The sequence below is a fragment of the Schistocerca nitens genome, chromosome 1, assembly GCF_023898315.1.
Source record: "Schistocerca nitens isolate TAMUIC-IGC-003100 chromosome 1, iqSchNite1.1, whole genome shotgun sequence".
NCBI classification, from domain to species: Eukaryota; Metazoa; Arthropoda; class Insecta; order Orthoptera; family Acrididae; genus Schistocerca; species Schistocerca nitens.
Window position 1 is genome coordinate 150,821,307 of NC_064614.1, and position 27,845 is coordinate 150,849,151.

General features: G+C 39.9%; 1 protein-coding gene across 2 annotated transcripts in view; it reads right to left on the reverse strand.

Moving 5' to 3' along the window:
* Nucleotides 1-355: 355 nt before the first annotated feature.
* LOC126243722 (uncharacterized) overlaps nt 356-27,845 on the reverse strand; it is a 77,816-nt gene continuing 50,326 nt past the window's right edge. For both annotated transcript variants that reach the window (XM_049948183.1, XM_049948184.1), the window contains exons 4-5: nt 23,592-23,764; nt 356-4,108 (exon numbers count right to left, since the gene is read on the reverse strand). In XM_049948183.1, the coding sequence (XP_049804140.1) occupies nt 4,031-4,108; nt 23,592-23,764 (251 nt within the window). In that variant the 3' untranslated portion in view covers nt 356-4,030. The remainder of the gene's footprint in view (nt 4,109-23,591; nt 23,765-27,845) is intronic.

Genomic DNA, 27,845 nt, shown 5'->3' on the forward strand with positions numbered 1-27,845 from the left:
CCAGTCAACTTTATCAGTATGAGAATGTAACGGAAATGAGTGAGTTTCGATGGGAATCCTCGAAGAAAGATGGTGTTTTTCCAATACACTACTGATGAAGTTTAAAGTGCAAGCATTTGTGGCAGACTGCAGAATGATTGTACTGCCTCTCATGTCTGTCTTATGTAAGGATTGTAACAACAAAATAAGGGCTATTAAGGTTAGTGCAGACATGTCCAGGAAATAATTTCTTCTCTTGCTCCATTTGTGAGACGAACAGGAAAGGAAATCACTAGCAATAGTGTAAAGTACCCTCCACCGCACAATGTGCATTGACTCTGCAGATCATGTATTTAGATTTAGATGAAGTTATAATGTATATACATTTATTTGCTCTTGGTCCCATAATCAAAGTTAAAATATAAATCTTTGACACAATATCAAATACACAAATTAATGTGTAAGAATTTGTAAACATTTTGAAGTCGCACATGTTCAGCTGATTTTATGGGAAGGGATGTTTTTATTTTATTTGTTGGAAGTTAGTAGGTTCATGGATGACAGGCATGTATTCTGCTTAACAACACTGTACCAAAAAATAGTTGATTACATTTTTCTATGCATCAGAATTTCTTTTACACTGTCATGATAATATTTCTTCAAAATGTCTGCTTCTTTGAGAAGCTGCTGGATATTTTTCCTTCTTCTAGCACTGAGCAATATTATTATTAGCACTTGGCCTTCAACAACTCCTACTCATACATTCAATTACATTCTTGCATTTTAGTAATTAAAGTGACTTGTTGCATATACATTAGTGACCCACATTACTGTCTCTGTTTTTCTCATCTTTCTTAGGCATCTGTACATGAAGAAAAATCACTACTCACCTAAAGATAAAATGTGGAGCCCACAATATATTTTATTAAGAGAGCATAAGCTTCAGGTTACAAAACACTTGGAGCTCTCTGCCTCAAGAACTACACTAACCGTGATCTACATTCACCTAGCTACAGTTATACAGGCATAGATATCTTGCTGATTGAGATCAAAAGACTAAAAGTTATCAATAGTGCTGAGATATCACTTGATTCATATAATTATATAGTATGTCTCTTCAGCATTTTACAGTATCTGTGAAGTTATAAGCTATGACAACACAAAGTATAATTCAATCACAAAAACTATTAAATTATGAGACAGAATTTATGGCAAGTACATACCTCAATAGGTGAAACAGATACACATAATAGTAAAGTGCATGGCACTATTGTAGCTTTTGGAATTATTGATTCGTTCCCCGCAAAGAAGAGAGGGATAGGGTGGGGAAGATTAAAAGGTTAAGAAGAAAGAGAAGGTCACTTAGACACCACAATGGGAAACACTCACCTCTTGTGAGGACAAGTACAGACAAAGGCAAAGGGAAACATGGGAGAGCAAGGTGACTTGTTTCTGAACACAGAAAAATTGGCCATTGAAAGAATATGTGGGGGGAAAGAAAACAAGGAATAATGATAGACAAACTGAGAGAGATCACTAAACAATGAAAAGAGATAACCAAGCTAGAAAAAAAAAGTCAGAAAACTTGTAAAAATGTCACCCAATACAGGAAAAAGGTGGTCAAACAAAGAAAGAGACTTACTCCCTGCTCATCTTTGTCCAGCTTCATCTTCACACTAAGTGGGTCTCTCCTGCAGTTGGGTCTAAGTGACATGCTTGTCCTTCTTAACTTTGCTAAACTCATCCCTCTCTCCTCCTAGAGGAAGGAACTAATAGTTCTGAAAGCTAGGACAGTGTTGTGTACTGTTACTTTAATATGTGACTATCAGCAGTACCTAACTGTTTCATTTCCTGAAGGTAAGTGTGGCCAGAAATTCTGTCTCATAATTTAATAGAATACAAAGAATATACAATGGTTAAGTTAATAATTGATATTACGATCACACAGAAAAAACAATAATCAAAACACAAAATTTCTTAGTGTAATATTTACTCATGTATGGAATACTCATATAAAATTCATCTTAAAACCACTACTTCTCTCTATTCCTTCACAAGCTGCCAGACTGGAATGTTTGTATGATATATAATTTTGGTGCATTAAAAAACTTTTTAAAAAATTAAAATTCTCTAAAAGAGACAAATACTTCCTTATCAAAGATGATATAATACCCAAAATAAACCAAGTGCTGTCTCAAAAATGTTACAATTTCCCAAAGATAGTGAAAAATCCTTCCTCAAAGATAGAGGGCATTAAGACAGTTCAAAATTATAGGGGTATTTGGAGCACTTGAGCAGCAGTGTAGAAAACTGACCCAAGCATAGTCTAGCAGTTTTGCTTCAAGAGTTGAAAAATTATGTTAGGACAGAATGGGTGAACTGGAGATGGGCTTAATACAAAACACACAATGATACAACAGCTAGCTGGATATGAAATAGCACTTTCATAAGCTTATTCCAAATTTCAGCTTTTTATCATAATTATCAATTATAATACCTCCATAAACATCTAGATCTTTAAACATACCTGGTTGTGATGTGTTAACCATGTAGGCCTATCACAAACTGGTCGCAATTATAACTCTATTTATAAAACATGGGGAGAAGGAGGGGGGGGGGGCAAGGGGAGGATGATGCATAATCATCCACTAAGTTAATGAGAAAGAATTAACAATTAAATCTTTAGATATTCAAATAACTTATGGGAATGCAGCCCAGTGACATCTTTGACAACTGCTGATATTTCAACAGGTGAACATCCTTTCATTTTCAAGGCACACATGCAGCAACGAAGTCCTGTGCAAAGGAATTTAAACCTTTCAGACCAACTGGCTACAACTGTTCTCATTAAATTTTACTGTCTCGTAGTTGCAAGGGAAATATTTTTCCACAGTGGAAACCTCATAATACATATTTGTGAATGTTCAATCTTTTCATCATGTACAAGTGCTGCCAACTATTGAGCTTCACTATAAAAATTTCAATAGGTCAAAGTAGTAGTGTGCAGTGGCTTGTGACTGCCAGAATACACGAAAGTGGTTGATTAGTTACATTCCACTGTATAAATGAGTATTAATATTGTTATTTTGCATAGCAATTATTGAATGATCAGTTTGTTTATTACAACAGTGAATATTCAAAATTAGTTATTTTAATCCATAAAAAGGAGCCAAGTGCACAAAGTATATTTTGAAAACGGGTACACATTTTTGTATAAATCTAGCATATAAAACCATTAAGAAATCACCCAAGAGCTTTACAGCACAAGGAAAAAATTTCCTTCCTCCAGAAAAAAATTAAGGTCTGAAAGGGTTAAAACATGAGTTTATAGAGTATAAACACTCTCTCTCTCTCTCTCTCTCTCTCTCTCTCTCTCTCTCTCTGTAAACGCTAGCCCCAATACCTAACCAAAGATGACAGGCATCAGAGATCATAAATAGTGCACATCAATAATGACCGAGTGAGGTAGCTTTGACTCTGTCCCTCTGTCTTTTGACAATGGTGAGAGCAGGATTCAACGCAGAATTTGAGCAGAAATCTCCAACTCTTAAGAGGTTACTTGATAATTTCAATTGCTCCATTAATGACATCATGACATTAGCTGTAAGTGCACGCTAAAATCTACATGTTGTTATATTCCATACGATGACTGCTGCTAAAACAAAGGGACAGAGTTAATGCTACGTCACCCGTTGGTTATTAATATTCACTAACTCTGACGTCCATCATCTTTGATTATGTGGTGGCGATAGTGTTTACTGTGTGTGTGTGTGTGTGTGTGTGTGTGTGTGTTATCATCTTTCTGAATATGCTCTGCAAAATCAGGTTTTAAATTTCAGTGATTTCTTGTTGCATTTGTACCTGGAAAACAACAAGATGTCCACCCGCCAAAATATTGGTAGTTGTGGATGACGACACATGGATGCATTTTCTTATTTGAACATTTTATATGCCAGGAGAAACTCAGGTTTCACAAATCTTCAGATGTCACCTCAATATTCATAGGAATACTTCCTATTTGACATTGGCAATAAGTAACACCAAATCCCGTTCACAATTGAATGAGAAATGAAAGTGAATTCTCAATATACTTTTGAGCAATATAGTGTAGCAGTGATCCCAAGGTATGCTGAAAAAGGAAAGGAAAAAAATTAGTTATGGAATAGTTTCAACACTGAAAACTTTTCTATTATGCAAATACATTTTGTTAAACGTAAAAAAGGCTTTTGTACACTTTTCAATCAGTGCTGATCATTATCAGTTACCCTTGCATTATTTGTATGAGAATGATTCACTAGATAAAATCATCTTCATGTTGCCTAGATAAATGTGAAGGGTCCAGTCCCATTCATGTTAGGCAGCAAACGACAGGTCAGTAGCTACCTCTTATAGGCAGGAGTAACTGAGCCTCGCTGCCACCTCGTTTTCTCTACAGAGTGAGTCAAAGAGGACTTTAAAACTTTGGAATGATGTAGAGATTTATTGAGATAACTTACAGAAAAGGCAAATGTGTCATTTTGTAGCAAACAACCTCAAGTTTGATTCACAACGTGCATCAGTACCCCATTCTGCCACCAGGAGTGCCAGCATAGTGCACGGTTAAAATGGCTACTTTCACTGGTGCGGAGCGTGCTCCATGTGTGTTTTGGTTTCATGAAATGAACTCTGCAATACACGTTCAGTATAAATTTTGCACTGAATACTCTAAAGAGCCTCCAAGCAGACCTGAAAACTTGCTATTGCACAGTTATGCCTGATTTGCTGCAATGAGTGTGGGAAGAAATTGATTACCGGTGGGATGTTTGCCACATCACAAACTGTGGTCACACTGAACCAAAATAGCACTCGACACTTTTATGTAAAACATGAGGTTGTTTGCTACAAATGACACATCTATCAATTCTGTAAGTTATCTCAATAAATTTCTATATAATTCCAACACTGTAAAGTCCTTTTTGACTGAAACCTGAAAATGATAGCAGTGAGATTTTTGGGGAAAATTTAAGTGTATATCGAAATGATAGGAAAATGGGAAACAGAGTTGGTGTATCTGTCACAGTAGGCAAGAAACTAAAATCCACTGAGACAGAAATTGAAGCTGCATGTCACACTGTTTGGGCAAGACTACTGTATCAGGGGTGGCATAAAATGATAATTGGATCCTTCTATCACCCAACAGACTCACCTCCTGATGTAACCAAAAATTTTAGAGAAAACCTTAGTTCACTTGCATGTAAAGTCCCCAATCATTCTGTAATCATCGGTGGGGACTTCAATTGTCCAAAAATTAACTGAGAAAATTACAGTTTAGTTAGTGGTGAGTGTGATAAGACATCCTATGAAACATTACTGAATGAATGGCTTCTCTGAAACCTGCCTAGAACAGATAGTTAGGAACTCCACTCATGATGGAAATATATTGGATTTAATGGCAACAAATAGACTGGACCTCTTTGAGGATGTCCACATTGAAAATGGGATCACTGACCATGATGCAGTTGTGGAAACAATGATTACCAAAGTACAAAGGACAACTAAAACAAGAAGAAAGATATATGTGTTCAGTAAACTAGATAAAAAAATCAATAGTGCCATATCTCAACAAGGAACTTGAAACTTCCAACACACAGCAGAAGCATGTGGAGGAACTATGGCTCAAGTTTAAAAGAACAGTTGACCATGCACTGGATATAAGATGCTATCCAAAATTTTCAGGACTGGTGCTGCCATCTGTTGGAAACCTTAACTTTGGACTAATGGTCACCATCACCCTCAAAGTAGTTCCCATCCGCACGTACACATGGTCCCAGCGTTTCTGCCACTGGTCAAATGTTTTATCGGAGTCCTGTTCTTTGAGGGTGTTTATCACCACTCGCGATGCTTCTTGAATCCTCTCTAGTGTGTCCAACCGGCGGCCTTTCAACTTGAGTTTCAGTTTTGGGAAGAGCGCGAAGTCGCAAGGTGCCAGACCTGGCGAGTATGGTGGATGGGGTACAACAGCCATGTTGTTTTTTGCCAAAAAGGTCCTGGTGAGCAAGGACATGTGACAGGGCGCATTGTCGTGATGCAGCGGCCAGTTCCCTTGATGCCAAAGTTCGGGTTGTCATCACCGCACGTTTTCCCGGAGCCGTTGCGAAACGTCACAGAAGTAAGCGGAATTCACTGTTTGGTTGGGTGGGATGAATTCTTTGTGCACAATTCCCTTGGTATCAAAGAAAACGATGATCACGCTTTTCACTTTGCTTATTCACCTGTCTCGATTTTTCGAGTCTTGGAGAGCCCAGGCTCTTCCACTGGGACGATTGCTGCTTTGTCTCTGGGTCATAACCGTAAATCGAGCTCTCATCGCTGGTGATAACCCGTGACAAGAAGGTTGGATCATCAGATATGGTCTGATGAAGGTCCGTGCACACTTCAACATGCTGTGCATTCTGATTGGCAGTTAAGATACTTGGCACAAATTTTGCGGCGATATGATGTATGCCCAATTCATGTCCCATAACCAATACCCACTTCATCTGCAAGGTCTTGAATGGTTCGACGTCGATCTGTACGAACCAATTGTTGAAGTTTTGCAACAATGTCTGACATTGCGTGGCTAATGGGCCTTCCAGTGTGAGCATAATCTTCAACGTCTGTACAGCCAGCCCTGAACCGAGCATGTCACTCAAACACATGCGCAAGGCTCCTGCTCTGTCCCCCAAACACTTGGTGAATCATTGCAAGGGTCTCCGTAGCACTTTTCCTGAGATTTGCACAGAATTTGATACAAATGTGCTGTTCTGTTCGTGGAACCATTGTAAAATCACCACACACCAAATACAGAGTATTACGGAAATCACTGTGGACACGCAACATGTCCTCCTAGCTGAATGCCACTCTGCAAACCGACTCATCAGGTATGCAGCTCTCGTCACCTAGCGGTGTAAAGATCTACTACTACCACTTTTCAGATGGCAGCACCAGTTCCGAAAATTTTGGATTCCACCTTGTAGATATGTACCAAACAGAACAGTTCATAATGTGAGGGAATCTCCATGATATAAATCACTGTAAAGAAACTTCTAAAGAAACAGAGACTACTGCATAAAAGGTGTAAAACAAAGCATAGGACTACAGAAATGCTAAATGAAAAACATTTGGCTGTCAAGAGAGCAATGTGTGATGCCTTCAACGACTACCATAGCAGAATATTGTCAAATGGCATTTCACAAAATCCAAAGAAATTCTGGTAGTATGTAAAGGCTGTTAGTGGCACCAAAGTTAGTGTCCATGAACTGAAATTGAGGGTAGCAAAGCAAAAGCTGAAATGCTTAACCCTGTTTCCAAATGTTCCTCTACAACGGAAAATCCACGAAAATTGCCCCAATTTAATTCTCTTACCACTGCAAAGATGAATGAAATAAGTATTAGTGTCAGTAGTGTTGAGAAACAGCTGAAATTGTTAAAACTGAACAAAGCTCCAGGTCCTGATGGAATCCATTTCAGATTCTATACTGAACTTGTGGCTAAGTTAGCCCCTCTTCTAACTATAATCTATCGTAGACCTCTCAAACAAAAACCTACACCCAGTTCTTCAAAAAAGGCACAGGTTACATCCAACTACAAGAAGGGTAGCAGAAGTGATCCACAAAACTACCATCCAACATCCTTGACACTGATTTGTTGTAGAATCTTAGAACATATACTAAGCTCAAACATAAGGAGGTATCTTGAACAGAATGACCACCACAATGCCAACCAGCATGGATTTCGAAACCACTGATGATGTGAAACCCACCTCACACTTTTCCCATGACATAATGAATGCTTTGGGTCAAGGCAACCAGGTAGATACAGTGGGTCATGATTCCAAAAAGCATCTGACTTAGTACCACAACTAAGCTTATTGTCAAAAGTACGATCATATGGGGTACCAAATAAAATTTGTGACTGGATTGAGGACTGTTTGGTACGCAGGGTATAGCATGTTATCTTGGATGGAAAGTCATCATCAGATGTAGAAGTAACTTCGAGTGCCCTAGGAACCTTTGTTGGGACCCTTGCTGTTTATATTGTATATTAATGACTTAGCAGACACTATTAATAGTAAAATCAGGCTTTTCACAGATGATGCAGTTGCCTACAGTGAAGTGCCAAAGAAACTGGTATAGGTATGTGTATTCAAATACAGAGATACACTATGTGATACATTTTTCATATTCATGTTAGGTGTAGTGTGCTGCCACCTATTGCCAGGTACTGCATATCAGTGACATCAGTAGTCATTAGACATCATGAAAGAGCAGAATGGGACACTTCACAGAACTCAAAGACTTCGAACGTGGTCGGGTGATTGGGTGTCACTTGCGTCATGCAAGATTTCAACACTCCTAAACATTCTTAGGTCCACTGTTTCCCATGTGATAGTGAAGTGGAAATGTGAAGGGACACGTACAGCACAAAAGCGTACAGGCCAACCTCATCTGTTGACTGACAGAGACCGCCAACAGTTGAAGAGGGTCATAATGTGTAATAGGCAGACATCTATCCAGTCCATCACACAGGAATTCCAAACTGCATCAGGATCCACTGCACGTACTATGACAGTTAGGCGGGAGGCGAGAAAACTTGAATTTCATGGTTGGGCAGTTGCTCATAAGCCACACATCACTTCAGTAAATGTCAAACAATGCTTTGCTTGGTGTAAGGGGCGTAAACATTGGATGATTGAACATTGTGTGGAGAGATGAATCACAGTACACAATGTGGTGATACGATGGTAGGGTGTGTGTATGGTGAATGCCCAGTGAACGTCATCTGCCAGTGTGTGTAGTGCCAACAGTAAATTTTGGAGGCGGAGGTGTTATGGTGTGGTCATGTTTTTCATGGAGGGGGCTTACACCCCTTGTTGTTTTGCATGGCACTATCACAGCACACACCTACACTGACATTTTAAGCACCTTCTTGCTTCCCACTGTTGAAGAGCAATTTGGGTATGGCGACTGCATCTTTCAACACGATCGAGCACCTGTTCATAATGCATGGGGGCTGACCTGCATAGAGTCCTGAGCTGAATCCTATAGAGCACCTCTGGAATGTTTTGGAATAGTGACTTCAAGCCAGGCCTCACTGACCTCTCCTTAGTACAGCACTCCATGAAGAATGGCTGCCATTCCCCAAGAAACCTTCCAGCACCAGACTGAACATACGCCTGCGAGAGTGGAAGCTTTCATCAAGGCTAAGAGTGGGCCAATACCATACTGAATTCCAGCATTACCAATGAAGGGTGCCATGAACTTGTAACTCATTTTCAGTCATGTGTCCGGATACTTTTGATCACATAGTGTATGTAAACAGGCAGAATATGGCGCTGTGGTCGGCAATGCCTATATAAGACAATAAGTGCCTGGCACAGTTGTTAGATCAGTTACTGCTGCTACAATGACAGGTTATCAAGATTTAAGTGAGTTTGAAGGTGGTGTTATAGTCGGCACATGAGTGATGGGTCACAGCATCTCCGAGGTAGTGATGAAGTGGGGATTTTCCCATACGACCATTTCATGAGTGTACTGTGAATATCAGGAATCCGGTAAAACATCAAATCTTCGATATCGCTGCAGCTGGGAAAACATCCTGCAAGAATGGGACCAACAACAACTGAAGACAATTGTTCAATGTGCCAGAAGTGAAACACTTCTGCAAACTGCTTCAGGTTTCAATGCTGGGCCACCAACAAGTGTCAGCATGTGAACAATTCAATGAAACATCATCAATATAGGCTTTCGGAGCTGACGACCTACTTGCGTACCCTTGATGACTGCACAACACAGCTTTACGCCTCGCCTGGGCCCGTCAACACTGACCTTGGAATGTTGATGACTGGAAACATGTTGCCTGGTCAACGATTCTCATTTCAAATTGTATTTAGCAGATGAATGTGTACAGGTATGGAGACAACCTCCTGAATCCATTAACCCTGCATGTCAGCAGGGGACTGTTGAAACTGGTGGAGGCTCTGTAATGGTGTGGGGCATGTGCATTTGGAGTGATATGCGATCCTTGATACGTCTAGATACGACTCTGACAGATGACATGTGCATAAGCATCCTGTCTGATCACCTGCATCCATTCATGAAATTACAATGAAATCCAGAGCATTAGCTGCTTACAGCTCAACGGGGACAATTGAAAATGTGTGTCCTGACCGGGACTCAAACCCGGGATCTCCTGCTTACATGTCAGATGCTCTATCTGACTGAGCCTTCGAGGACACAGAGGATAGTGCGACTGCAGGGACTTATCTCTGGCACGCTCCCCATGAGACCCACATTTCCAATTTACTGTCCACACACTACATTTGTAGTGGCCCTGCGCACTATATTCATTACTTGCAGCAGTCAATCTACCGATTCCGCACTGAAGAAGATCACTGGCCAGTAAGCCTTATCTATATGAAGACGGTATCTGTTTTTTTGGTAAGCCTTATCTATATGAAGATGGTATCTGTTCTTTCAGACATGTCATATGGATGTTCATATGCGTCCATTCATATCCATTGTGCATTCCAATGGGCTTAGGCAATTTCAGCAGGACAATGCGACACTCCACACACCCAGAATTGCTACAGAGTGGCTCCAGGAACACCTTCTGAGTTTAAACATTTCTGCTGGCCATCAAAAACCCCAGATGTGAACATTATTGAGCATATCCAGGATGCCTTGCAACGTGTTGTTCAGAAGAGATTCCACTGCCTCATACCCTTATGTATTTATGGGCAGCTCTGCAGGATTCATGGTGTTAATTCCTTCCAACACTGCTTCAGACATTAGTTGAGTCCATGCCATGTCATGTTGCATACTTTTGCATGCTCATGAGGGCCCTGCAAGATATTAGTCAGGTGAACCAGTTTCTTTGGCTCTTCAGTACTACCTGAGAGAAGCTGCAAAGGTGGTCAGTCAGATTTTGATAAGATTTCAATGTGGTGCAGAGATTGCCAGTTTGCTTTAAATGTTCAGAAATGTAAAATTGTCCACTTTACTAAACGAACAAACATAGTATCCGATAACTACGAGGATTGGAACTTAAATAGTGGCAACTATTTATTCACAACCAATACAAAAGAGTTACATGTTTGACCTGTTACTGTCCTTCAGAGTAGTCACCAGCATTGTGTAGAACCCACTGCCAGCAATGTGGCAGGTGCAGTATACCATTAGCAGAGCCTGTTCTGTTGATGGTGCGAATGGAGCGGTCTAAACTTATGGTGATTCTAGTGTACGATTGTGATGGTGTTATCCTAATGCATTACATTCCTCCACGGCAGACTGTCAATGCACTGTATTACTGTTCATTTTTGGAGCATCACCTGCGACCAGCTTCACAAAAGAAGCAGCGACACTTTCTGTGCAACCCACCCATCATTTTGCACGACAATGTGCGGGTGCATGCAGCACAAGCTGTGGCTGCTCTGTTCGGTTGATGGGACTGGGAATCACTGTACTGTCCACCATACTCCCTGGACTTAAGTCCTTGTGACTTTGTTTTGATTCTGAAGATGAAGGAACCACTTTGTGGCATTCACTTCAGAACTGTTCCAGAGATTCGACAGGCAGTACAAGAGAATCACCATAAGTTTAGACCACTCCATTCACACTATCAACAGAAGAGGCTCTGCTAATGGTATACAATGCCTTCCACATTGCTGGTAACGGGTTCTACACAACGCTAGTGACTAATTTGAAGGCCAGTCACAGTTTCAAACATGTAACTCTCTTGTATCGGTTGTGAATAAATAGTTGCCACTATTTAAGTTCAAACCTCCATATAAATGCAATGAGTCACAGTTGGAATCAGCCAACTCTCACAAATACCTGGGTGCAACACTTTGTAGTGGTCTGAAATGAAATGATCACATAGGTTCAGTTGTGGGTAAAGCAGGTGGTAGACTTTGGTTTATTGGTAGAATACTGGGGAAGTGTAATCAGTCTGCAAAATAGATTGCTTACAAATCACTCATGTGACCAGTTCTAGAATACTGCTCAAGTGTGTGGGACCCTTACCAGACAGAACTAACAAGGGATATTGAACACATAGAGAGAAGACCAGCATGAATGGTCACTGATTTGTTTAATCCATGGGAGAGAATCAGTGAGATACTGAAGGAACTGAACTGGCAGACTCTTGCAGACAGACATAAACTGTTAACCAAGTTTCAAGAACTGGCTTTAAATTATTACTTCAAACCCCTACGTATCGCTTACATAGGGATCGTGAGGATAAGCTTAGAATAATTACTGCACGTACAGAGGCATTCCAACAATCATTCTTCCTGCACTCCATACCTGAATGTAACAGGAAAAAACTCTAATGACTGGTAGAATGGGATTTACTCTCTGCCATGTACCTCATGGTGGGGTGCAGAGCATATATGTAGATGTCTATGAATCTGTATTTTGAAGTGACTGTCTTTCGGCACATATGAAGATACATGATGAACTGTGGATCTTTCCGTGCCTCAATAATGCATGTAGGTGAACTCTTGATGTAATCATTTTCTCTTCATAATTCTGAGATTGACAGTGACAACTCAATCTATTTCAAATCAATTGCTTCAGACGAAAACTGCGGTGTTCATCCTAAACTAAATTCTATATAATAAAGGTTGGTTCTGATCTAACATAACAGACACATTCTGCCTCAACATAAAATTACTTGAAATTATCCATACCTTTCCACAGCAATCTTTTTAGACATACCGCACTTTATCAGCTTTATTTGTTTGGTTAATGTTTTTGCATTTTATTTCTCTTTCACAAATTGTACCCAGCTTCACTAATGTGAGAACTAGTTTCTACTTGCAGTAACAGAAAAGATTCTGTGGGAGATGGCTTCCATCATCTATTCACGCAGAACCTGGCTCGAGATGACATGTTGTCTAAATTCAGACACTTTTTGAAAAAGTGTTTTGAAGCACGAGGCCAAAATACCTTGACTGTGGTAACTAGTTTCAATTAAAAGAGGTTTTGATTAGTATAAATTAATTAAAATGCTAATAAACATACAACAATAATTCTTCTAAAAAACTCACTTCATTTCCGTAATCCTTTGACTAAATGGAATCATTTCATATACACCGCAATAACTTTCTGTTCAATTGATTTTGGAATTTTATTTATTTTTAACTGATATTTGCTTTTACATTCATTTAATCCTTCCATTTGCTTTCAGCTTGGTTCAGTTAATACACAGGTTGCATGTGAATAGTAATGGCAATTTGTAAGGGACTCCAATGTCACTCGGATGCACTGGGCTATCTGTACAATGGGCCATCAGTATAGCTTAAAATTACATTAAACTTTATTTGATTTACAAAACACATCACAATTCTGACATAAGACTCGCCTAACACTGCTGGGTCATTGCCATGAGCTGCCAGGACAAAAGCAGCTGCGCCAACTGAAGGCAGGCAGTTGGGCAGTGGTGATGGCTGTGGGGGTGGCCTTGGCACACTTGTCATCGAGTGTAGCCAGCAGTGTGATTGGATTGAGGAGTTCCTAGATAACAGGACGCAGCATGTTATTCTCAATGGAGAGAAGTCTTCCGAAGTAAGAGTGATTTCAGGTGTGCCGCAGGGGAGTGTCATAGGACCGTTGCTATTTACAATATACATAAATGACCTGGTGGATGACATCGGAAGTTCACTGAGGCTTTTTGCAGACGATGCTGTGGTGTATCGAGAGGTTGTAACAATGGAAAATTGTACTGAAATGCAGGAGGATCTGCAGCGAATTGACGCATGGTGCAGGGAATGGCAATTGAATCTCAATGTAGACAAGTGTAATGTGCTGTGAATACACAGAAAGATAGATCCTTTATCATTTAGCTACAAAATAGTAGGTCAGCAACTGGAAGCAGTTAATACCATAAATTATCTGGGAGTACGCATTAGGAGTGATTTAAAATGGAATGATCATATAATGTTGATCGTCGGTAAAGCAGATGCCAGACTGAGATTCATTGGAAGAATCCTAAGGAAATGCAATCCGAAAACAAAGGAAGTAGCGTACAGTACGCTTGTTCGCCCACTGCTTGAATACTGCTCAGCAGTGTGGGATCCGTACCAGATAGGGTTGATACAAGTCATAGAGAAGATCCAATGGAGAGCAACGCGCTTCGTTACAGGATCATTTAGTAATCGTGAAAGCGTTACGGAGATGATGGATAAACTCCAGTGGAAGACTCTGCAGGAGAGACGCTCAGTAGCTCGGTACGGGCTTTTGTCAAAGTTTCGAGAACATACCTTCACCGAAGAGTCAAGCAGTATATTGCTCCCTCCTACGTATATCTCGCGAAGAGACCATGAGGATAAAATCAGGGAGATTAGAGCCCACACAGAGGCATACCAACAATCCTTCTTTCCACGAACAATACGAGACTGGAATAGAAGGGAGAACCGATAGAGGTACTGAAGGTACCCTCCGCCACACACCGTCTGGTGGCTTGCGGAGTATGGATGTAGATGTAGATGTGCCTATGTTATTGAGATGGTGCTGCAATGTATTTGCCTAGTGTGAAGTGGCAAGACTGAGGCAAGAAGATATTTCCATGTTTCACACTCATGTTAGTTTCTGAACTGAGCAACAATAAAAACACATTACCCAGGGTTTTTGTTTGTTATTTATAAAGTTAAGATCAAATAAAACACAAATGGGAATGTGGACCTGCAACCCTGAACAACCAACGACAACATGATAGGTATATCCAGCAGGAGTTGGCAGTTTAGAATCCCACATTATTAGTGGGGGCTTGTATTAATGTCACTGAAAACAAACTATCGCTAGATCTCTAACGGTAGGTGCGACCACAGCAAAGTGGTATCTGTCGGGAGGGAGGACTAATGTATGGTTGCTCTAAAGGACCAGGAGCTTTCCAGTCATTACATAGGAAACAATATGGACATCTGCCTAATTCTTCCTTGCAATATTATCCATCAGGGTGTTAATATGTTGGTACTTTGGCAAAAAGCAAGGGGAAACAACAGTTAAATTTCCACCCAATGCAGGTACTATACTGTGTAATGATTATAGCATCATCTTGGATAAAATATTCCAGATGTATCAGATGTAGAAATGTTCACATTCAGTTCAAGGACAGGGACTTTTCAGCATAAATCATCAGAATCAGCCAAAAAAAAATCAGGTATTCTACAGAGCAGGGCAATAAGTGTTATTTCCCTTAATTATGCTGGGAGGTTAGGGCATTTGGAAAGAGAAACAGACAAGTTGAAATCAACAATGTTATAAAAAGGTTAGATTACTACTATCCATATGAAGTAGGTGTTGAGTCACAGACAGGCACAATAAAAAGACGGCTGTTTATTTTAGCTTTCGGCCAAAAGGCCTTTTTCTGAAGTAGAAAACACACACATATTGACAGAACCACAGTTCACACACACACACACACACACACACACACACACACACACACAGTCTCAGGCTGCTGTGGCTAAATACTCTGGTGTGTGTGTGTGTGTGTGTGTGTGTGTGTGTGTGTGTGTGTGGTACGGGTAAGGAAAGCTGCAAGGGGTGGGGTGGGGTGGGGTGGGGTGGGGTGGGGTGGGGTGGGGTGGGGTGGGGGGTGGGGGGGAGAGGCTAGCAGCACTGTATGGGGGATGGTGTAGTGCTCATTGTGAAACGGTGCAGATAAATTTTGGGGGGGGGGGGGGGGGCAGGGTAGGGCTGCTAGGTGCAGTTGGGGCAGAGAAGGAGGGAATGGAAAAAAAGACCAGTGGGTGCATTGCTGAACTAGAAGTCTGTGTTGTGCTGGAGTGGGGGAGCAGGGTCGCAGGATGGCGGATAGATAGGATGAGGACAGGGGCTAGCAATGACTGCAGGCAGTAGGCTTATGGGAATCAAGGATATGTTGCCAGAAGAGTTCCCACTTGTGCAATTCAGAAAAGCTGGTGTGGGTAGGAGGGGTCCAGATGGTGCAGGCTGTGAAGCAGTCATTGAAGTGAAGGACAGTATGTTGGGCAGCATGATCAGCAACTGGGTGGTAAAGCTGTTTCTTTGCCACAGTTTGTCAGTGGCCATTCATGTGGGCAGACAGCTTGTCCCACAATGGCTGCAATTAAGTTGGTAGATTAAAGAGCTGCTTTCACACGTGGCCGTACCTTTGATAGGATAGGAGGTGCTTGTGACCAGAATGGTGGTGGTGGAAAGATATGTGGGACAGGTCTTTCATTTAGGTCTATTGCAGTTATACTAGCAGTGAGGCAAGGGCTTGGGAGCTGGAGTGGGATAGGGAGGACAAGGATAGTGCGTAGGTTTGTCGGTTGGCCGAATACCACTGTGGGAGGGACGGGGAGGACAATGGGTAGGACGTTGCACTGTGTCATTTTGTAAAACATACATTAGCTTTTTATCACCTTCCTCATTGAAATCAGCATCGAGAAACATGTTAATACCCAGGAAATATTAAAATGAATGTTTGTAAAATTGCCTGCTACATGTTTTGTAACTATGTTGATGTCATAATGTCAAGATGCATTATATGTATGTCCACAAGTCGCTGTGGTGTGCTAGAACCCGTAATCTCGCAGCCTGGACAGGTCACAGCCCACCACCGTAGCTGGCCACATGGAGGGCAGCTGACGGCTTTCACAAGCAACCTTTAAACTGTTAAAAGGGAGAGTGGTGCTATACATTCATTAAAATTTAATGGTTCCCATCCTGTTATATGTAATGGATAGGCAGTACCATTTCGAACAAATGAGAAGTCAATTTGTGTCCGGAAAGGAAAAGTCTTGGGTGCACTAGTTGTTGGGAGCGAACCAATATATGTGGATAGTTGTAAGGTAAAGTCGCCACCAGTATATACATATTTTTGAGTTTCATGCTTTGATAAATTTTGGCAGACTCTGGTTCACTAGTTTCGTGGTTAACAACTTATGATTTGCTTAATAGTCTATGTTATGCTGGGAGATATTTGATTGCGAGTTATAGTTTGCTGGGTTTGCAATCATTTATTGGTGGGGAAGTATTTTAATTAGCTGCAAGGAACAGGACTTGGTGTTTGTGGTTGCAAGTTTTGTTTTATGATAGAGGACTGGGATACACTTCTGTGGCATAAATCTAGAGGTCCAGTGAGCACACTCAGATGGTTAAAATCCCACCTTACAGGTGAAGAAGTTTGTGACTACGTGATAGATATTCGCTCTGTCTAATGTTACTTGATCATTACAGGCAGAGTTTGCAACACGGCATGCCCAGAGAATGTGCTTGAAATAGGGGTATTTTGTAGTGTGGCACACTATTACAGGATAGAGTTTTGGCTGTTCATTGATCATGGATTGATAGATTTGGGCCTTGAGTGAGGTAACTGAAGAGTGTTTTATTTATTGTTATGAACCCTAGTATGTGTACAGGGAAGTTCATCTTCTTCGTACAGTGAGGATTTGCCCTGCTTTAGTAAAGCTCTGCCCTGATATTGTTAAACATAGGGCACACATATTGAAGGAGCATTATTAAAAGGCAAATGTACAGCAAAGCTATCATTTATTGTTAATTGTATTGAGTGACCATTTAACCTAAGTACTCTAGTGGGATGCATCATGTCAACACCTGAAGAGGGTGAGAGCTTTGATCATAATGTTTGTATGGGTTAAAGTGGTGGTGACTCCTATGTTTTTTGTTGCTTTTTTTTTATCATTGCTGTCCGTTAGAGCGAATTTAAGTTTTTGCTGGCACTTAGACACCCCTCTCACAGTAGTATTCCACAGTCCACCAAAGCTACACAGTATACTCGTCCTTCCCTACACAACCCCTAGTCCCAACCCCTTACCTCATGGCTCTTACCTCTGTCATAGACCTAGATGCAAGACCTGTCCCATACATCCTCCCACCACCACCACCACCACCACCACCACCACCACCTACTCCAGTCCAGTCACAAACATCACCTATCCCATCAAAGGCAGGGCTACCTGCGAAACAAGTCATGTGATCCACTAGCTATGCTGCAACCACTGTGCTGCATTCTATGTGGGCATGACAAGCAACAAGCAGTCTGTCTGCATGAATGGCTACTGAGAAACTGTGGTCAAGAAACAAGTGAACCACCCTGTTGCTGAGTACGCTGCCCAACATGACATCCTTCATTTCAATGACTACTTCATAGCCTGTGCCATATGGATCCTTCCCACCAACACCAGCTTTTCTGAATTGCGCAGGTGGTGTAACATCCACGAGATAAATTTTAGCTACAGTGCGACGAGAGGAAATTATACCTGTAACAGTTATAAGTATTACATATTCAACATATGAAAAAAATAGTGAAAACGATGATAAATATTAATTATTTATTTAATATTCTATGATGTAATTGGACATATCGATGTGTATCATACAAAGACAATAATAATTGTAAATTCCTTTTATGATCTGCGTTTGTCTTCCTTTGTTTTTACCTTTTGTTGGCTTTTGTAGGTTGCGGACGCATATCAAACTGAGGTCTGTTAAGAAATTGTAATTATTTGTTAATTATTACTTGAGAATAGAGTTCATTATTATAATTATAAATATGAATGAATAATTATTTGTAACTTTAATTCCTCTCTCAGTAAGCATTATCTGTGTTAATTATTTCTTTCCGCTGCAAGGAGCGCAGCCATTGATGACAGCGATTTGTATCGCGTTTTTGTCTGTGTTTTCCTTAGAAACAAATCAAATGTTTGCTTGATGAAGTCTAAATAGTGCACAATACAAAAGTAGAGTTTATAGAGTTTAATAAGCATTTCAAATACTTACTTATTTGGTCTAACAATATAAAGTCTCTATCAATTGTCTGCCGCCATCTTAACAATTATCTCAGCAGCAAATTCAAATTACGTAACTCTGCAGACATAAATGCCGAACATAATACAAATGTGTAAAAATAAATGTGCACCGGTGGTCCCGAACTCATTTTAATGAAAATAATTCGAATCAGATTGGTTCTTTAAAAACAGTGCTCATAGCACAATCGTTATAACAAACTTTTCTAGCTGATGTATGGAGCCGAAATTAATTATGCACGAGCTGCGAAGAATATTGTTTCAGGTAACATATGTCAGTGTTGTGTGCGGCTGATATTCAGTGGTTTCAATGATCATTTTGCTGAAGATAACTGTTTCCATCTATACCTGTCCTTTTTTCCCCCTAAGATAAGTCTTTCCGCTCCCGGGACTGGAATGACTCCTTACCCTCTCCCTTAAAATCCACATCCTTTCATCTTTCCCTCTCCTTCCCTCTTTCCTGATGAAGCAACCGTTTGTTGTGAAAGCTTGAATTTTGTGTGTATGTTTGTGTTTGTTTGTGTGTCTATCGACCTGCCAGCACTTTCGTTCGGTAAGTCACATCATCTTTGTTTTTAGATATATTTTTCCCACGTGGAATGTTTCCCTCTATTATATTCATAATCCATAGTTGTATAGAATCTGTTGTATGAACTGTGATTCAGTGACACTTACACAACTTAGACAGCACTTTTAACACGACGTTAACTTGGAGTTGTTTAGCAACTTGACCAATTCTTTAGCCGGGAGAAAATTTATTTAGTAATTACTCAATGTAATAAAATAAGATTATTATTTTCATTTACAAATTAGTTAAATACCAAACCACTGAATAACATAGCGAACGCCACAGTGGGAACTTTCCCTGCAATATATTCTACGTTCTCGCAACCCTCCTGGCCTCAGCCTTCGTTAGTCATTGTCCTCTCCCATCCAGACCATTCTCTGTTCCCATTCCAGCACTACATGGCCCTCATTCCTTCATCACACCCAGTCTTTTTACTTCTCTCCTTTTTCACTACCCCCCCCCCTCCCCACTACCATCTGTCTAACCTCCCGACTGCACATAGCTGCCCTACCCTCTTTCCACCTCATTCCTGCATGCTCCCCAACAGCATGCCACTGTCCGCCACCCCTACCCTACTATCCCTCACCCTCCCCATCACAGCCTCCTCCTTACACCCATCCAGTCATCACTCCCATCATGCACTGGTGCAGCTGCTTGCAGTGTGGCCTCAGTTGCATAAGGCTGCATTCATGTGTGTGTGAGTTGCGTTTGCGTGACTGTGTATATATGTGTTTGTCATGTAATTTTGATAAAGGCCTTACAAGCTGAAAGCTACATTGGTGACAGTCTTTTTGTTGTGCCTATCTGTGACTCAGCATCTCTGGTACATGGTGAATAGCAACTTTACTTTTCACAATATTGCTAATCTAAATCCATTTTTGTATTCCAAGCTCACTTGCTAAAGCTTAGCATTCTTCCTTTGTCACTCCTTCCTTTCTTTCCTTCATTTCTTTTCTATGCATTCATCATCAGTTTCACATGAACTCACTGCACTTGCGCCATTTACTCTCAAGTCATTAGCAGTCAGACAAACATGTCAGTCTCTAAATAGTGATACGGAAGACTTATTATTGTGGGTTAATCTCTATAACAAATGTCAACAAATTTACTACACTGCAACATCTATGTCTGTGTTTGCTCTTATGCAGTTCACTTTATTGTGTGTGACAGAGGGTACTTATATAATGCACCACTATCTTTTCCCCCATTTCTGTTCCACTTATGTATTAGAAGAAAAATTATTAGTAAGCTTATGTATGAGCTTGAATTTATATAATTTTACATAATGCGCATTTGGTCTGATATAATGGGGTGGGTTGGGGAGGGGGGAATAATGTGTTGCTTTATTCTTTCTGGCACATGCACTCTCAGAATTTTAACAGTAAGCTCCTTCATGATTCACAACAGATTTCTTGTAGTGTCTGTCACTGGAGTTGGATAAACATTCCATAACACGCTAAAGCTGGTTAAATAAACCTCAAATCTTTGTTTAATCTTCTCCATTAATCTTGCATGGTAAAAGCCTCACTGTGATGAGTAATATTTAATAATCCCTCATAAGAACGTTTTGCTAAACTACCGCCGTAAAGGATGAATTTCAATTCCATAGGATTCTTTCAAATTAATCGCCATGTGACATCTGTGTTTTCTATAACTATCTGCATTGGGTCATTCGATCTTAAAACATTTGGAATACACATGCCTAGATACAATATGGCTGTCACTATTTCAAGTAACTGATTAACAATAGGTTTTCCCATCTAGTTACAGTCAGTTCCACAAGAAAGTGTATGCCATAATTTTAAGCATAACATCATTAGTGACATCTCTGGTAATGATTCAAAATGTTACAAATGGCTCTGAGCAGTATGGGACTTAACTTCTGAGGTCATCAGTCCCCTAGAACTTAGAACTACTTAAACCCAACTAACCTAAGGACATCACACACATCCATGCCCGAGGCAGGATTCGAACCTGCAACCGTAGCGGTCACGCGGTTCCAGACTGTAGCGCCTAGAACCGCTCGGCCACTCCGGCCGGCTTCTGGTAATGATTTCGAATCTGTAATCAATGCATTTTTGCACAGTGCATAGATAAACAGTGTGAGAGTTGGATGTTTTGTTTTGTTGGTTGCAGTTTAAAATGAGTGCAAAATATCTGAAGCATCACGAGGCAGTGTTCCCTGTAAATCAACCAAAGGGACCAAAGCTTTCATATGCATCTGCTGCTAAAATTCTTAGGAAGTCAAAGACATTTGTTGTGAAGTGGGTCGAACAATATTTAGAGGTTGAAAATGTGGATGACTTATTGGAGAGAGGGCTAATCTGCCAAGCTATAATCGATAATGGCAGCGATTGGATTAATTATTAGTTAATTGTGCAGTTAGTAAAAACACATATTTTCATGTACACATGTATTTATAATAGGGTCTTTTAATCATACAGATTACGGCGTACACTTTCTTGTTGAATTGACTGTATGTACAATATATTAAATTTGCTTACTTTGACTGTCAACTGCCAGTCTCTCGCAGCAAGTGTGTGACACTTGGTGACCACACCTTTCTTAGGCAGTTCTGTTTGCTACTGAGAAAATTACCACAGAGTCACATGTAACATTATCCAGAACAATGGCATAAGTGATTGTCAGAACATGAAAGACTTGTGTTGTATGATGTACATACATCAAAATTTTTGAGCTGCATTGTTTATTCTTGGACATTGTGTGTGTGTGTGTGTGTGTGTTGTGTGTGTGTGTGTGTGTGTGTGTGTGTGTGGAAGAATTATGAAGAAAGATAATGTTTCACAGCTGCCTATAGTCATCAATATCTAGTACACAAATCATTCAATACATCATATTTGCACTGGAGGTGAACTACAGGAACTTAATACTTGGTATCATATTAAAAATAGTAAAGGCATAGGAGTCTGAGTATGGCTGTTGCATCAGCATAGTCTGAAGACTTCTACAAGACTTGTAACCTCTCAGTGATGCAAATGGCTTCAGAGATTCCATTATTCCACACTGACTGTCACTTCAATTTGAATGACAGTTTCAGCGCTTATCTCAGTTTCAAAAACTTGGAATGCGTACCAGGCATGAAGCACTAATGAGATTACGTGCCATATTGTCATTATCTCTTCTCTTGTGCAATATGGTACACATCAAATTCACAGAACAAGTGGAAGGCAGCATTATACTGAATAGTTTAACAGTCAATTATGAAGATCACTATCAAGTTAACAAACCCCTGTGTCATTTTTTGCCATACAAATTTTTTGACTGTCCATCATACCTTAAGAATTTTCTACTGCCTATAGTTAAAAAACAAAGTCTTTGACTTCAGAAATCAAGTTCCTTCCATTTTATACATCATCTCTAGTTTTCAGTCTTCACAGATTTAAAGACTTACAAAACAGACTTTTAATACCTATTTTTAAAGAACAGAAAAATGTTTGCTTCCTATATCTTGCTTTTCAAAAAAATTACTAAAATTGTTTGAATTCATTTTTCTTTTTTGTGTGATTTGGAGATAACTGTAATTGCTACATGTTAGCATAATTTTTATTTTCAGAGCAGTCACAGACAAGTCTCAAGATTACAAATTTTGACTGTCTCAAACAATCATCTTCAGATGCAGAAATAAAAATTTGAACTTCTATATAATTTGACATACAAAATATATCCAGTGCTATAAAATAGAGAGACAACAAAATTCTCACCACAAAGTGCAGCCCAGGAGGATCATGCATTGTCATTAAAGTAAAAGATGTTCTGTTATACTTTACATTATGGCTACAAATACAAATCATTTTAACAAGTTTCTAAAATTAGCTAGTATCAAATGTACACCTTAAACTTAATACTGTTAAAAGTTACAAGAAAAATAACCACTTGTTACATGGAGGCAGTGTTAATAAGTGGATATGTGCATGAACAAGAAGTTGAATATTGTAGTTCAGCCTTAAAACCTAAATCCAGTACCAAGAGAATGGTGGTTGTGTGTGGTGTGGTGTGGTGTCGAGTGTGTGTGTGTGTGTGTGTGTGTGTGTGTGTGTGTGTGGTGAAAAAAGTTTGCAAGCTGAAATTCAGTGTTTTGCTATACCATCTGAATATGTAATGAGTGTCTCCCATTAGTCACTTCAGTGTTTTGCTTTACAATCTGAATATGTAATGTGTGGCTCTCATTAGTCAATTCATTGTTCATATTTTCACAAGAGAAGTACTCACCTGAAATAGCAATGATTTCCTCTGGAATGTTAGCCGGAATGTCAATCTTGTTCCTCTGCTGCTGACAGGAAAAGCACTAATTTCTATCCTTGGCTTCAAAAAAGATTCACTTTCCAACACTATTCTCATGTCAGGCACATACTCTGTGGTACGCAGCAATATCACATAATCTCCTGAAAATAAATATGTATACAGTACTTTAAGTTAATGTTGTAGGATAGATTGTCATTTTATAAGGACAGTGATTTTGTAAAAGTTGCTGCACGAAACATGTATTCGGTCCACATCAAATACAGCTTTATACATACAGGATATAACAAAATGATAATGAAAAACTATGAGGGGTCGTAAAGGGTGACTTGATGAACAAGTTGAGGATAGCAACTCACATATAGAAAAATCGTCCAGCTACACCACAAACTGTCGAAGCTGTGGTGGCCGATGTCCGCAGCTCTAAGCCACAACATTGGCGGCATGAATTGCATCTCACAAAAATGATTATGGCAAGAAAATTCATGAAATTAGAGATAATATAGAGGCTTACCTGCAATCATTTTTCCCATGCACCATTTGTGAGTGGAACAGGGAAGAGGGGATCAGTTAGTGGTACCGTATGTACCCTCTGCACACACCGTTAGGCAGCTTGTGGAGTTTGATGTAAATTGCCTTGGGTAGCAATCAGTCGTACCTCATATTGTTATTATTCTGGCCCAGATGTTCCATTATTTGATACTGATGAAATGGACATGATTTGTTTTCCCGTATTGTTACAGGCAACAAGATGTGGATATTCTACACCGATACAGAACTGAAACAGGGGTCAATTTCCAAACTGCCCTCACTATTCAAATATGCCTCGTACATATATAATTATGTAAGATATATATATAATTATGTAAGATGCATCATTTATGTTGAAATAAAGAGAACAGCTGTCAAATGACAGGAATGGATAAGTGCATCAGACCAACTTTAGGGCTTACTGAAACAATAGGAAGGAATAAGGGTTGAGAATAACCACAATGCGCACCTAGTGTGCGAACCTGGTGGAATCCTTCACCATGTTAAGAAGGCTCATCCGACATCCATTGAGGACACAGGCACCAACCACTTGTACATGTATACTGTTTTTAATATGCTGTCTGTAACTGGGCTTTGGATATTTCTAATGAGTAGCTTAGCTAGCTGAGCTGCCTTGCTTGAGATATTGTGTGTGTGTGTGTGTGTGTGTGTGTGTGTGTGTGTGTGTGAAGCCATATGTTATCCAATGCTTAGAAAGGGGCCAGGAGAACACACATGATGCTTCTGTAGATGAGTGGTTGCCTATACACTTTTTTCTGCATTATTTACATCCTTGAATTTTAATTATTGTAATACAAAATGTGTCTATGTAACTACAATAATAATGATAGATATTCTCAGAAATAAAGACAGACACATAAGTTCCTAAAACTGAGAAATCCTTCCAATGCTGTACATTAACTGAAGATGAACATATGAGAGTAGGAACACCATACTTCAGTTAGGCAAGCCCACAAAATGCAAGGGTGAGAGGAACTGCAAACAACGGAAATGTGACATCATGGCATATGGGATTTTGAGAGCAGGGAGAGCTTATGTCAGAGTGTGCCAAGTGCAGAATAAGTGGATTGGTAGAGTAAAGAAAGAAATAAAAATAAAGAAAAATACTGAGGTTTTATTTCAGCAACAACATCTGAAAATAATGCTGTACTCTTAATTGATATGGTACTGGAAAACACAGGTGATACACAAACATGCGAATGAGTGGAGACAGACTCAAACAATGGAAAATTCATTCACGAAAATTTCTCAGTTTACTTGCTGCATCAAATTCGGATAAAATTTTGAGCTATCAGTGATATCCACCACCAATAAACTGACTGTCATGAACTGGCCAGGTTCTCTCTTTTATACCCACAAAATAGCATCCGATTGGCTGGGTTATATCATGACAACATGTACAGAGATGGTGTGCTCTGCGACTACAGATTTTGCTGGCACACAGTATCTAGCGTTCAGCAACATCCATCACATTAGGCAGTTCACTGTGAGAAGTATTCCTCTGTGTTTTATCCTTGTCATGAGCAGGTTCTCATTTGTTCAAACAAAATCTTCTGCTTATTTAAAAGGCTGTTCTCTGCCACCTCTGATTTACCCAGATGCCCTAATTTAAGGTGATACTGATGCTCGACACAACGATCAGCAACTATCTGTATACTCTTGCCTGTCTAAGTCTTGCCACACTCACAAGGAGTGTTATAGATTCCCAGCACTCTCAGGCCAAGACTATCCTTAATAGATTGTAATGTTTCTTTAATTTTTCTGAGTGGCTGGAAAACTGGTCTGATTCCTTTCCTGTTTAGGACTTTACCTATCTTGCTAGATGTTGCATTACAGAATAGAAGCCACTTTATGTGTTGATCCTCTTGGCTTGGTTTTCTGAACAGCGTTGATCTAATGTCACAGACAGAATATCTGTGCCTTCTGAACACCGTCTTCAGATGCTTAATCCTGGAACTGCGTGGTTCATGTCCGAAATAGTTCTGGTTCTGTGTACTATGATGTTCAGCATAGCTCTCTTCTGAACTGTGTAATGGGACACCCTTTTCTAATGTAACCTTTCTTTCTTGTAGAAGTAATCATTACCAGGATTAAACCTGAAACTGGTACAGGTGAACATTCTCAGCTGTTTCACTGAAAGAATTTCATTTGATTTTGTATACAATGTATTATATTTCTGGCTAATATGTATACAAAGAAATTAATTTGTTAGCAATCTGTACATACAGTTAAAATTATTCTTTTTTAAAAATATTTGAAATTATGAAATTTCTGGTATACTTAAAATTCATATTATTAATTGCACAATCTAACACTAATTATTAAATTTATTTCTGGATTCATTTATAAAATAATGTTATATCTTGGTGATGATTCTTCTTTTGTCAATAAAGTTCGTAAACAAACTCTTTTCCTTTGTAAACTCTTTGCAATATTGTGAGTACTGCACGATGTAAGTAGTAGTGGACACACCTCTGATGGAAATGCAAGTTTTTTTTCCTACAACAATGTTATTTACAGTTGTATGAAAATGGAGATTGTGAAGTCCGTGTGATATAGGAGAATGGGATAAAATAGCAACACTAAATCTTCATCAGTTATTTAGTCATCAGGAATCCACAATGTTATGTCAGAATTTCAGCTGCAAGAATGTACCCCTAGATGCAAGACTTGGAGCCCACATCAAGAAGAGTAAATGAAGATAAGTAAAAAGTTTTTCTTTTGCATATCTTATGCCCCTCAAAGCCTTTGAAACTAATGAAGACACTAAGAAAAATTTAATAGTGATGTGTGGGAGAGTAAGATTACAACTAAAAACCAAACCAAACTCCTCCCGCACAGGCCACGAAGGCCCAAAGGTACCGACTGGCCGCCGTGTCATCCTCAGATCACAGGCATCACTGGATGCGGATATGGACGGGCATGTGGTCAGCACACCGCTCTCCTGGCCATATGTCAGTTTCCGAGACTGGAGCCACTACTTCTCAATCAAGTAGCTCCTCAGTTTGCCTCACAAGGGCTGAGTGCACCCCACGTGTCAACACCCATCCAAGTGCTAGCCCAGCCCGACAGCGCTTAACTTCGGTGATCTGACGGGAACCGGTGTTACCACTGCGGCAAGGCCTTTGGCAAGATTACAACTGGATGGTGAAATTTACTCCCATTGAAAACAGGTCTGTAACTGCTGGTTTTCTGTAAACAGAATGGCCGAGTTGTTCATCTGATTTCCATTTGACAAACACATCTAAGAAAGGTCACTTCAAGTCCTCCTCCACCTCCACTGTAAATCTTACGTTGGGATGTGTACCACTCAAATGATCAATGAACTGCTGCAGTGCCTCACTGCCATGTGGCCAGATTAAAAATGTATCATCAGCATATCTGAAGGGGCAATGGCCAGAAGGGAGGACTGTCCATTGCTCATTCTTCAAAATATTCCATGAAAAAGTAAGCTACGGCTGGTGACAGTGGCAAACCAATGGCTGTTCCATCCGTCATTTCATAACAATTTCCACCGTAAAAGAAGTATGTGTAAGTCAAAGAGTGCCGAAATAATTTCAAAATATCCAGGGAGAAGTGAGTGGCCAACAGTTTCAATGTGTCTTCCACTGGTACCTTCATAAACAGGGAGACCACATCAAAGCTAACTACGACTTCTTCGGGCTTATCCTC